This window comes from Equus asinus, chromosome 29 (assembly GCF_041296235.1).
Source record: "Equus asinus isolate D_3611 breed Donkey chromosome 29, EquAss-T2T_v2, whole genome shotgun sequence".
In the NCBI taxonomy this organism is placed as follows: Eukaryota; Metazoa; Chordata; class Mammalia; order Perissodactyla; family Equidae; genus Equus; species Equus asinus.
This window is the reverse complement of record NC_091818.1, coordinates 45121870-45134093: the sequence shown is the minus strand read 5'-3', so window position 1 is coordinate 45134093 and position 12224 is coordinate 45121870. Positions and strand designations below refer to the sequence as shown.

At 43.0% G+C, this 12224-nt stretch overlaps 1 protein-coding gene across 9 annotated transcripts in view; it reads left to right on the top strand.

Moving 5' to 3' along the window:
* Nucleotides 1-8855, top strand: part of WDR37 (WD repeat domain 37) — a 66576-nt gene extending 57721 nt beyond the window's left edge. For 5 of the 9 annotated variants that reach the window (XR_011499293.1, XR_011499294.1, XM_014856262.3 and 2 more), the window contains 3 exons: nt 1642-1776; nt 2257-2371; nt 5696-8619. Coding sequence is in view for 7 of the 9 variants with exons in the window: in XM_014856262.3 (XP_014711748.2) it covers nt 1642-1776; nt 2257-2371; nt 5696-5827 (382 nt within the window). In the remaining 2 variants the exon portion in view is untranslated. Of the gene's footprint in view, nt 1-1641; nt 1777-2256; nt 2372-5695 lie in introns of all 9 variants that reach the window. The other 4 variants (XM_044762539.2, XM_044762540.2, XM_044762538.2 and 1 more) reach the window with 1 other exon arrangement.
* The last annotated feature ends 3369 nt before the right edge of the window (nt 8856-12224 follow it).

The following is a 12224-nucleotide window of genomic DNA, read 5'->3' as shown; positions in this document are numbered from 1 at the left end:
AGGGACTGCCTCTGCCAGCCCTTCCCTTTGACGCCCTACAATACCTGTCAGGATTGTGATTTATTAAAAACCTAATGTCTCTCAGCACTTCATTAACATAGGCTTAGACAGTCTTTTTTGGAGACTTCTTTTCATTAATTTAGCAGAATGTTAACTGAAATTTGGCTTCAGAAGAGGAGAGTCCACAGAGGAGTCACGGGTGCCATGATTCCACTCTCGGGGCTTTGCCCAGGGCCGAATTCCTCACGCCTTGTTATGGCTGCTGAGGCACCTCACCTCCAGTCAAGCTTGCGTTGTTCTTCCTTCCTTTCTTTTTATTGATGTCATGATAGTTTGTCACATTGTGAAATTTTCGTTGTGTATTATTATTTGTCAGGCACCATATAAATGTGCCCCTTTACCCCTTATGGCCACCCCCCAACCCCCTTCCCCTCTGGTACCCACTAAACTGTTCCCTTCTTCCATGTGTTCTTTATTTTTTAAATAGGGAGTTCATTGGGTTGGCATTCCGGGTTTACCTTCATCTCCCCCTTCTCCCTGTGTCACACATGGCCTCGAGTAGGGTTCGATTTTCTCTAGGTCCCTCTTTGTGTCTCGTGGGACACTGTCTGGTTTAGCATACTGTCCTCCAGGTCCATCCATGTTGTCACAAATGGCAGGATTTCATTCTTTTTATGGCTGAAAAATATATTTTATTATATGTGTGTGTATATATATATGCACACGTATATAGACAGCACATCTTTATTCATTCATCTGTTGACAGACACTTAGATTATTTCCATATCTTGGCTGTTTCAAATAATGCTGCGATGAACATGAGGGTACATGTGTATTTTCAGTTAGTGTTTTTGTTTTCTTTGGATAAATACCCAGAAGTGGGGTTGCAGGATGATATGGTAGTTCTATTTTTAATTTGTCGAGGAACCTCCATACTGTTTTCCATAGTGGCTACACCAATTTGCATTCCCACCAGCGATGCACACAGGGTCCCTTTTCTCCATATCCTGACCAATACTTGTTATTTGTTTTTTGTTTTTTGGTTTTTTTTTTGTTCTTTTTTGGATAATAGCCATCCTAATTGGTGGGAGGGTATGAGATGTGGTTTTGATTTGCATTTCCCTAATAATTAGTAATGTTGAACATCTTTTCATGGGTTTGTTGGCCATGGTCTATTCAAGTTCTTCCCCCCGCTGTTTAATTGTATTTTTGTTGTTGAGTTGTAGGAATAAGCTTTTCTCCAGTGTTAAGATAAAACTGATTGAAAGGTGCATTCAGGATGGATTTTTAAGAAATTCTCTGCTATCAGGCACGAATATATAGAAATTTTGGCAGGTTCTATCTGATTCATGCCTTCTGGTAACTTCTCTTTGCTCCATTGCCTGGCGGAGGTAGAATAGGGTAGGATAGACTAATTTTCTAATCTACTGGGGGACTTAGGTGTGTTTGTCTCCACACTCATGGAGAGGTGCAAGCAGACCAGAAGACAGTTGTCAGTTCCCACGCCTCCAGCATCCTTTCCACTCACCTGGTCCGTCTCTGGCAACAAGATCGTGCGTTCATCATGCAGTGTGGAGAGGACTCATGTCCATATCCTAGAACTTGCTGATGAGGTTCTGACCCTGTGCCCTTTACTTGTAGCACCGTGACTTCTGCTGTGTTCACCGTCGGGGATAACGTTGTTTCGGGCAGTGATGACCGCACTGTGAAGGTCTGGGATTTAAAGAACATGAGATCCCCCATTGCCACAATTCGTACAGACTCTGCCATCAACAGGTGAAGAAAGCTGCTCCTTACATAAACATTCAGCATGATCTGGAAGGGTAGATTGTGATTTAATGTCTTGTTCATGTAAATTTAGTGGTTAATTGATATTGCCTTGGGAAAAGTGGTTTAGACGCCTGGGAAAATATTTTCTTACCGATCCTCTAATGCAAGTTCAGTATTCCGTAAATGCTGAAACTTAAGTATAAAATCAGGTTGGCGTAGTGAGCTTTGTAAGAATAAGAAGGAGCCATTTATGGCCAAACGGTGTAGGGCATCTGTTTTAGTTACCAGGTGAGATGTGTAAGTTATGTGTTAGTGACTTGGTCTCTGTATTCTAGTGTCATAGACAGATAATACCTATGGTTTGCTAATGTGGTTTGACATGAAATGTGAATAGTATGAAATATTCTACTGCATCATAGTCTATAAACTCAAAAATTCGTCTTTTTGCTGTTTTATACATAACCTACTTTTCTCTCTACTTTGCAGGATCAATGTATGTGTTGGCCAAAAAATCATTGCCCTCCCACACGACAACCGACAAGTGAGATTGTTCGATATGTCGGGCGTGCGGCTAGCACGGCTACCCCGTAGCAGTCGACAGGTAACTGGCTGTTGACGTGTGTGTTCACAAAGAGCCTTAGGAAGAGCTTGGAATTCACTTCTCAGTCATCACTGTCTAATTGAAGTACAGTGTGAGCCACTTGTGTGTTTTAAGTTTTCTAATAGCCACTTTCAAAAGAGAGAAAAATTAATTTTAACAGTATATTTTATTTAACCATATATATCTGAAATAATATAATTGCAACATGTAATTGGTATAAAAATATTAGCAATTTAACGTTCTCATTTTGTTACTAAGTCTTTGGATGCTAGATTTTCATTGGAAATACTGGATCTGTATTTAGAGTTCATAGAATTTGAAGTTGAAAACGTTTCCCAATACCTGTACTGAGTATCAATTTTTAAGTTTAAACGTATGTGAAGCAAGTGGTCAGCGCCTCAGTTGCACTAGCACTTCTCAGGAGCTCGTTTGCATGGGTGCGGTGGCCGCCATATTGGGAAGCAAAGTCTGAGGTATTTGCAGTTGAACATGTCCAAGCTGGAATTTATCAAACGACAAGTATGTGAGGTAGCCACGTGACCGCCGTGGTCGTGGATTGTGGGAGCTCTTAAGGAAGGGACTGCCCTCCACCCACAACCAAAAGACACCTTTCCACAGCTGGTCACCAGACAACAAAAGGCCGTGTTAGATGTGCTTTCTCGTGAGTTAGGCATTGTTCCTCATTCAGCTCAGGTGATGCAGTGCAGGGGAGTTGGGTTGGTGTTTCTGTGGTGTTTGGACCGCCCGTCAGTTACCTGACACTTGATAAGATTGGGGCTCCATAGCACCAGCTCACACCTGCTGAATCAGATCTCTGAGGGGCTCCTGTGAACCTCCAGTGAGATGGGTTCCCTGGGTGAATCGAAGTCCAAGGGAGAGTCTTGGAGTACGCGATGTGCTCCAGACTTTGTGCTTAGTTGAGCCCCCACACTATCAATCTCTCCTTTGCCTCCTTGTGCTTTGTCTGGGTGTCACCGTGACACCTGTGCCAGGGATAGGCCGGTCTGTCCGTTCTTTCTAGAGGAGCCCGTCCCCGACCCTTCAGGAGTGAGTGTACTCCTCCAGTGTTCTCCGCCCCTGCTGCCTGGTGGCAGCTGCTCTGCTGGCCCTGGTGTAGGCGTCCATCTCATCTCATCTGCAAAGCCTCATGGCGCAGGTCATGAGCCATGGGCTGGCTCTGCGGGAGATGGGGCTTCAGGAACTGCAGGCCCAGGGTGGTGTCGGAGGTAGATTGTAGCGGGGATTTGCTGCCAGCATAGCAACACCAGCTTTCTGAAAGCACCTGTCCTCAGGGCAAGGCTGTGTCCTCCCTCTCCTGGCTCACATGTGTGCTGTTGGAAGTCGCTGAGCTTTTTATTCTCGTTCATACCATAGGAAAACTACTTGTGAAACTAGAGTAGCTAAGAAAAGCTCCACAGCCCCCCCCACAAAGCTGTGACGGTGTGTCCAGTGGATGTTTTCGTTTGGTAACTGCCGAGTTTCCCTCATGCGTCAGCTGAGCCACATCTTCTCTCTTCCGTTGTGCCTGCTTGTGTCAGGCAGAGTTGCTGGGCAGCGTGTAAAGTGTGCATTTTGAAACAAGTGAACAAGTGTATATGACTTCATTACTTTGAGGATATTTTCCCTCAAGAAAATAGGGAGTTGTAAGCAGTTCTTGGTGGCACTAATTCCATGGAGACAGTTTTTTTTTAAATTAATCTACAAACGTTCAGGCTTGTTGGAATTGTAGAATTTTGTACTTGGATTTATTCCCTCCTAAAGTGGTACATGAAATAAATTTATTTTTAAGATCAGTGAATAACATTTCACTTAATTCTGAACTTGTAATATATCCTCAGATAGATAAATATGGTTTTCAGTGTCACAGAAGCGCAGCTAGAAATCCCTTTGTATTGTCCTAGCTTCTTTCAACTTCTTTCCCAGATTTTGAAAAGAGAAAACCACACTTATTTTTAAACTTAGTAGCTGGAGGAAAGGGTTTTACTTTGGGGAAAGTGTCAGTGACGTTTTCCGGAAGTGTTGGAGTGAGGCGAGCTCTGACTTGTGTGAAGAGGACTGGCAGGGAGCGGGGTTCTTGGTGTGGCATGTTTGTGAGATGTGGGTTTACAGAAAGTACTGGCTCTGTCTCGTAGGAGTGCAGAGGTTCCCCATGTGCATGTTGTGACTGCGGGAGGGCAGTCGATATGTTCACCAGCCTCTCTCCGGTGGGTGCCCCAGGGCACCACGTCCTTTGTGCTCCAGGGGAATCTCCATGAGGTGAAGGCCCATGCAGGCCTGGAGTTGGCTTCCGGCTCCCTCACCATTTGGCTCCTGGTTCTGACCCACCTTCTGGGTGCCGTGTGGTCTTTCCCTGTCTCAGTGTGCATCAGCTTTAGCTCTTGTATGAGTCTGGATTTCGCTGGCGTTTTGTGGCTGTGTTGTTCGTTCTTTTTCTTAGGTTCTTCACAAAGAAGTGATAAAGATAGCTCTTGTAGCCTTGGTTGTGGGCTTCCATCGACATGCTCGTGAGCGGCCTGTCCTGTTCTCTTGGGCGTGCGGGCAGCACTTTTCACGGGAGGGTTTGCACAGAGCACATTGGGTGTTTCTTCGACTTACTGAATTCCTGTCAGGTCTTAGTCCTGCTCCTCGTGCTTTCCTATGTGATGCTACAGTGAAAGCGTGTTAGAGCTCTCATGTTGATTTAGAACATAAGAATGTGTCCTAAGGAGTTGCTTACATCTCTGCACGGCTACGCCAAATAGATCACACTAGAAACTTTGCAAATATTTTTGCAATACTTTTTTCCAACATTCTGAGATTTGATTGAAAGCCGTGAAGGTGGCCGAGATCTACTTGAAAGGCCATTTATTTTATCCTCCTTTTTTTGTCACCAAATGTATTTTTCTGTCTCCTTTATTACTTGAACCTATTTGTTAAAATGATATTCAAGGTCTTTGAGTGAATTTCATTTAATTTATTCCCCATTATCATCTAGCCTCATTTGTTCATTAAGAAATTTCAAGTTGGTTACTTATTATTTCTGTCTTACTGTAAGCTTGGTCATTTTCTAAACAGAGACTCATACAGTCCGTTTGGTGGGATCTCCCTGAGTTCCTTGTGTGGTCTGACCTTGCTCACTTCATCCTGGCCTTTCCACCCCCAGCACATCCCTGAAAGCCCTTTGCCGTGCTTAGTATTTTGGGCTCACTTTGATTAATACTGTGTGTTAAATTTTTTTTTCAATTGAGTCCCTGTGAGTGATGTAGTTGTTAATTTGGCTGAGGTTTTGTAGCTCTCATGCTTCAGGAATAATACACTAATTCTGGTTTGTGTGATTGGTAATAGGGCCACAGAAGAATGGTGTGCTGCTCGGCGTGGAGCGAGGACCACCCCGTGTGCAACCTGTTCACGTGTGGGTTTGACAGGCAAGCCATTGGCTGGAACATAAACATCCCTGCGCTGTTACAAGAGAAGTAACGTCGCCGGCGCTCCTAGGTCTTGTAGTTTGCCATGGACCTGTGACTGGTGCAGGCTTTTCTCATATTGATCAGCCATTTTTGTGAGACTTGGACCCTGAAAAGGGTGATTTGTATATGTTCTTTTCACATTGTACCCAGCTTGCATGAAATGTAAAGAAAAATGTGTGGTCGTGTTTTTATTGTCGTCCTGTGTGTGTTGGCATCCTCTGGTCAGTAGAAATGCAGCCCCTCCCTGGAGCACGTCACGTGTTATGTTACTGGCATTTGACAGATGACAGGGCATTACATTCGTGTGAGTTAAATGTGAACCTGTGTACTTACTGTGAGGTGTAAGTAGTCTGTTGGTTTCTGGAGTAATTATACATGTCTACCTTGGCCTGGGAAGACTGCAGAGCTGCATTTGCATTGGCTCCTGAAGGTAGGAGTGGTCAAAGATGTCATGTTTACTTCCACATGAAGTTTTGGGACGTGCTATCTTGTAATTCAACTTCAACTCTGTGTTCTGTTACAGTTCCGTAAGATTAACCTGGATTTCAGAAATTAAAAAAAATAGCATGGAATGTTGAGTTTGCAACATTCAGAGAGTTTCTTTTGAAAAGAAAAAGTTTCTGCTCTTTTTATAGAAAATCATTTCAATCTCCTGAGGTCTCATACTAGCAAATTCTAAAAAATATAATTATTCTAATCACTGATTTAAGATATTAAGCAAAATTTAAAGCACTTTAGTTTAGAGCTATAGTTATAAACAGTCTTTAGAAGTTTCAAATGATTTATCCATTGAATGTGACTCGACCTTTTTAAGAAAGCCCTGCTACCTGAAAACAAATCCTTATGTATTTTCTACACCTTTGGTTTGTATATTTCTAAATGGGTTCACTTCCTAGGTGGTATTTGAGAGCCAACAATGCAAGTAAATGAGTACTACCTCAGAAATGTACTTGGAAAACTTGGGAGTGGGAGTCTCACTCTTGCCTAGTGAAAGCACTTTGACTTAACAGCTGGAACACAGAATTCAATTCAGAAGGCAGGAAAGACAGTCACAGCAGATGTGTCCTGAAGGTGAAAGGCTCTTCCATGAGCTTTTCAAGACCTATTGTCTCAGTAGCGGGACACCTCTCACTGTCTGAGTGGGCCATCACTCCCACCTTCCTAGGAGCCACTGTTTTCTGGTGTTTGTGAGTTCATGCTTCTTGTTGAGTTAGGGTTTTGATAAAAGCATCTCAGTGCTCTGTGCCTCGTAGTTTTACTCTTTAAATGTGTCTGCTTGGAGACTGGCTTCTTGGAGAGAGGCACGAGAAGCTAACGTTGAAAAGCATCATGGGCGACCCCCGTTCTGTGTTTCCTGTTCTGGGGTGACACGGGAGCTGGAGCTGGCAGCTGGTGGAGTGCCATTCAGTGAGAGGTGGTATAAGCAGAGTGTCAGGCCCTCCTTCGCTGGGGCGTCCGTAGTGGATGTGCCTCCTTAGCAGCTCCTTTTGCTCAGGTCCTGCAGTAGCTGATCTTAGGAACTCCACCCCGAATTGTTCAGAATGATTCTGAAACGCTTTCCACAGCCTGGAAGGGAAGACGGGACCAGGAGAAACCAGTAATGACATAGTGCACTATTGAGGTTGCTAGCTAAGGGACAAACAACAGATGTTTTAGGGGAACTTTATTTTCAAAACTCAAGAATTTGTTGTATTTTTAAAGTCTGACAGTCCTGCGACCACACTGTTTGAGAACGAAGTCAGGCCTGTCACTGAGGCGGGTTAGGACGTCAGGTGGCAGGCCCTGCTCTCCCGAGTGTTCTCAGGGCAGTTGTTGGTGGCCACGTCTCCTTTACTGCCCCACACCCTGAAGGCGTGAGCACAGACCACTTGGAGTGATAAGCTGCACGGCCACAGGCTTGGGTTCCTTTTGTGATGTGATTTGAATGTCTGGGTGTCTTAGAATCATTGTTAGGAACATTGAAAAACGTATACAGATAGCTAAGTCAAACTTAAGAACAAGATCTCTGCCAGATTAAAAAAATTTGAAGCTTTTAGGTCTATGTTTGTGATGGCCTTTTAGTTCTGTGCAGACTAGCGCCCTTCATGGCCAGCAGCTGCTCGCCTTTTCTCGCTAAGTGGAGGGGCCACCCTCCTCACTCATCTGCACCAGGACGGAAGGCCGCCTGGTGCTCCAGTAGCTTCTCAGGAGCAGGACATGCTACAGCTGACTACCGCGTCGTCCTCTGACGTGATTCCATCCAGCTGCTGCTGTGGCCATAGTGGTGGTGTTTTCAGGAGTCATGAAGGAGATGGGGATAGTGAGTGTGTGCGTGTGCATGGATGTGTGTGCCTGCGTGAATGTGCATCTGTGCGCATGTGTGACTGACATTGTCATGTTATCAGCCACATGTCATCTCATCTGAAATAGTATTTGGAGATGGGAGTGGTTTTGTCCTATATGCTGACATGTCCAGAATTTCATTTGATAATGGAAGGAAAATGGGTGGTTACTGAAAAACATGTATTGATGGAGAATTTCATAGACGACAACACTGAGTTGGACAAGGCAACACTCTTTTTCTCAGCGACTGCACATCAGTTTCTGTAGAGTCAAAAATTCTGTACATATTTTGGAATCTGAAGAATCTTATGTAAATGATTTGTTGCTTAAATCTGTGAAAAACAAGTTTCTTTGAGGGGAAAATATGCATTTATAAGTGTTGTGTAGAAGCAAGTGTTTTTATTGTGTTGATGTAATTGTTTTTAAGTGTTCAATGTCTTCATTGCAATATGAAATTCATTAAAAATCCATGTTCCGTAATTACTATTGTAAAAGTTTTATGTTATTAGGAGTCTCTTTTTTATTGTTTTATTTTGTTTTTTTTGTTTTGCTTTGTGAAACATTGTTAATGGCCGCTAAACATCACAATGATGTAGAAACTGAACAAATTAATTATAGCATTGCCCACCTGAAAAATTTGTTTTAGACTTAAAAGATCAATTGTGTTGTATTTTCTGTCTGTCATGCTAAAATTAAATGATACATAATTATGCTTCTCCATTCCTGAATCACCAGCTGAAGAATTTCTGAAGGGCATTAACAATTTGACATAATACAGGCATTTGTCAGAGTTCCTCAGAGTTTCATAAGACACTTATTCTGTTCTTATTATAGTTAAGCTTGTTTGAAACGTAAAAAAAATTGCAGTTACAGAAAGTAAGGCTCTATTTTCTGTGGGAGGATGCAAACCAGGGTTGGTGGTAGCTGCTTATTTCCCGTGTGTTCTTACACACATGCACGGAGTGTGGTGGTGGATGTGGGCACATCGGGGATCAAAGCTCCACCTGGGAGTCCCTTGCCTGTGCGGTCACAGCCTGCATTGCACAGGCACTGGGGCCACATTCAGTCCCCAGAGGGTAGGAAGTCTTCACTGGTTACTTGACTTCCTTTCCTGACTCCTCGCAAACATGAGATTGTTGTGCAAATTTCATAATTAATCCTCAGTTAAGTTTAAAAGTTCACAAATTGGTATAAAGAATCAAGCAGGCAAGACTTGTATTGCTATGATTTCATCAAAATGCTGCTGAGACGTGTCTCCCATATTACTATCCATAGGTTTTCTGTTTTCCGTTAATAAGAGGTTAAAGAAATTATTCCAAAAATTGGGAACACCTCAGTTGCTATGTGCAACACAGTATATAGTCCATAGTATGGTGGGAAGAAGCTGAAAATGAAATCGGGTAAGTGTTGTATAGTTTCAAATTAACTTTATTAAAACAGCTTTTTTATTTTTTTAGATTGGCACCTGAGCTAACATCTGTTACCAATCTTCTTTTTTCTTCTCTCCAAAGCCCCCCAGTACATAGTTGTGTATTCTAGCTGTAGGTCCTTCTAGTTGTGGCATGTGGGTCGCTGCCTCAGTGTGGCCTGATGAGCGGTGCCATGTCCACACCCAGGATCTGAACAACGAAACCCTGGGCTGTGGAAGCGGAGTGCGCGAACTTAACCTCTAGGCCCTGGGGCCGGCCCCTTGTTAAAACTCTTTACACAGCCTTTGGTCAAAATGAAAGTAGAGTAAGCAGCTTTTTGGAGCTTTGAGAGCGCTGCTCGACAGGTGGTGCCCGTTGATGGTTATGGGCTGTGGTAGAGTAATGGGGAGCTGCTTCAGACAGTTTGGTGGAGGAGGCATCTGTAAAGAGAGGAGATCTAATCCGAAGGCTGAAGGTTGCCGAAGGCGTCAGGAAATGGCGACAAGAGAAGTGAGGGGAACGCCACGCACACAGCGTGACTGAGCGTAGTGGGAGGGGAGCGTGCCAGGGCGAGGAATGTCTCACTAGCGGGTTTTCTCCATGTGCACCGGCTGCCTTGGGACCAACCGAGGGGCTCGGAGTCTTCCAGGGGGAAGACGGCTGCAGGGAGGTTCCAGGGCAGCAGGGTGGAGAACGTGTGGCTGAGGTCTGACTTGGAAGTTGAACAGGTGGTTCTTACTGGGAGAAAGGCTCTTCACTCCGAAGTTCAGGATGCACTTATGGAAAATGCTGTTACTGCGAGCGTGGAGCTTTGACTGCAGGCTTAGTTACCCAAAGGATGTTTCAAGCACAACCTAAACTGCTGAGAAGGACTTTTCCCTGAAAAAAAAAAAGGTAACTGGATGTGTTAGGAAATTTCAGTCACAATTTAGAGTTATTAGGTTTCAGTACCTGAATTCGTCTGTTCCCTGTATTGCTGGGCATTTATCACCACCACTGAGCACTTCCTCTCACACTCTGAGCGCAGTGTCCACCCCTTGCCCGTGTGGGTTCTGTGTGAGGGGTCATTTAGGCTCCACCTACCCAAACTGGGCTGTCAGGATCTTCCCTTGAGAATTGTGTGCTCAGCAAAACTGTCTTTCAGAAATGAGTGTGAAATAAACATAGCTTGGTATAAACAAAAATGGTTTTCACCAGTGTACCTTCCCTAATGGAACTTCTTGAGGAGATACTGTAAGAAGAAAAAGTCACGAAGAAGGGTTTCAATCCCCTAGCCAACGTGCCAGCAGACATCCCTGTAAAATTATGTCTGATTGTAGTTAGTGGTTTAAATTCTATTTTTGTTTGGCTAGGGGATTGAAATATGATTAACTTTAGTCTTTAAGTTATTAAATATATATAGTAAAATTTTGAGGGTAACCACATACACACAAAAACACCTTGGAAAGATAAACGATTAAAAGTGGTTACTGTAAGGGGTTTGGGAAATGTGGTAAATAAGAACTGGGCAGAAGTGACTTTTTGGTGTATTTCTTTCTATAGTTTTTAAATTTGAGAACCATTGAAATAGATCACCCAGTATCTGAAAAGTTCTCATTTTATGCTGGCGATAAAAACACACAAGGTAGTTAGTGAGGAAAATATGACAAAAATAAAAAGAGGCTTGAAATCATCCATGGAAATACTTTAAACTTTAACAAAGACATTAAGAAAGACAAAATGAGAGACCATTATGTTCATTAAAAGGAATAGTAAATATTGTAAAAATGTCAGTTCTCCCCATATTGGCAAGTAGATTCAATGCAGTTCTAATCCAAATCACCCTAGAATTTTTTGAGAAACTTGAGAATCTGGTTCCTAAGTTTATTTGGAAGGGCACAGGCCAGAGTTAACAAGATGCCCAAGAAGAGAAAAGAGGAGAAAAAGGAGAGAGAGATTCACCTTAAGCCTGGCAGGGCTGTAGTAAATCAAGGGTGGTACAGGGATGGACACATTGATCAGTGGGGCACATTCATACACGTGTGAAAACTTGAAATATTTCAGCTCATATAATCATAGACCAGTGGGGAGAAAGTGGCCTATTAGTGGTTCTAGGACTACTGCTTATCCATATGGAAGAAAATGAATTTGAATCCCTACCTCACACCAAAAGAAAATCAATTCCAGCTTTGAATGTTACAGGAAAAACAGTAACATTTTTAAAAAAGAATATTTTTATGGCTTTGGGTTTATTAAACAACTATCCAAAAATGCGTTAACCATCTTAGAAAAGATGGATACATTCAACCGTATTAAAATTAAAGGATGTGCATCATAGAATCCCGTAGAAAGGGTGAAGTGATGAACCACAAGTTGAAGTTGCAACATGTGTAACCCACAAAGGGTTACTATCCAGGAGAGTAGAGAAAACAACATTCTACATGTCTGTGGGAGAATTGGGGATTGGGCAGCAGATGTGAAAAGGTATGTCACAAAAGAGAAAACTTGAGTAGCCAATAATTAAGTAAATATAGAAATCAAGAAGATGAAAATTAAGGCCAAAATGAAATGGCATTTTGCAACCATTAGACTGGGAAAAAGTCTGTCAGGCATATAAGCTGTTGGAACTTTTACAAACACTTAGTTTGAATGTAAAATAATACAGCAAATTGGAAATCTTGTAGGTCTGGGTGTGTG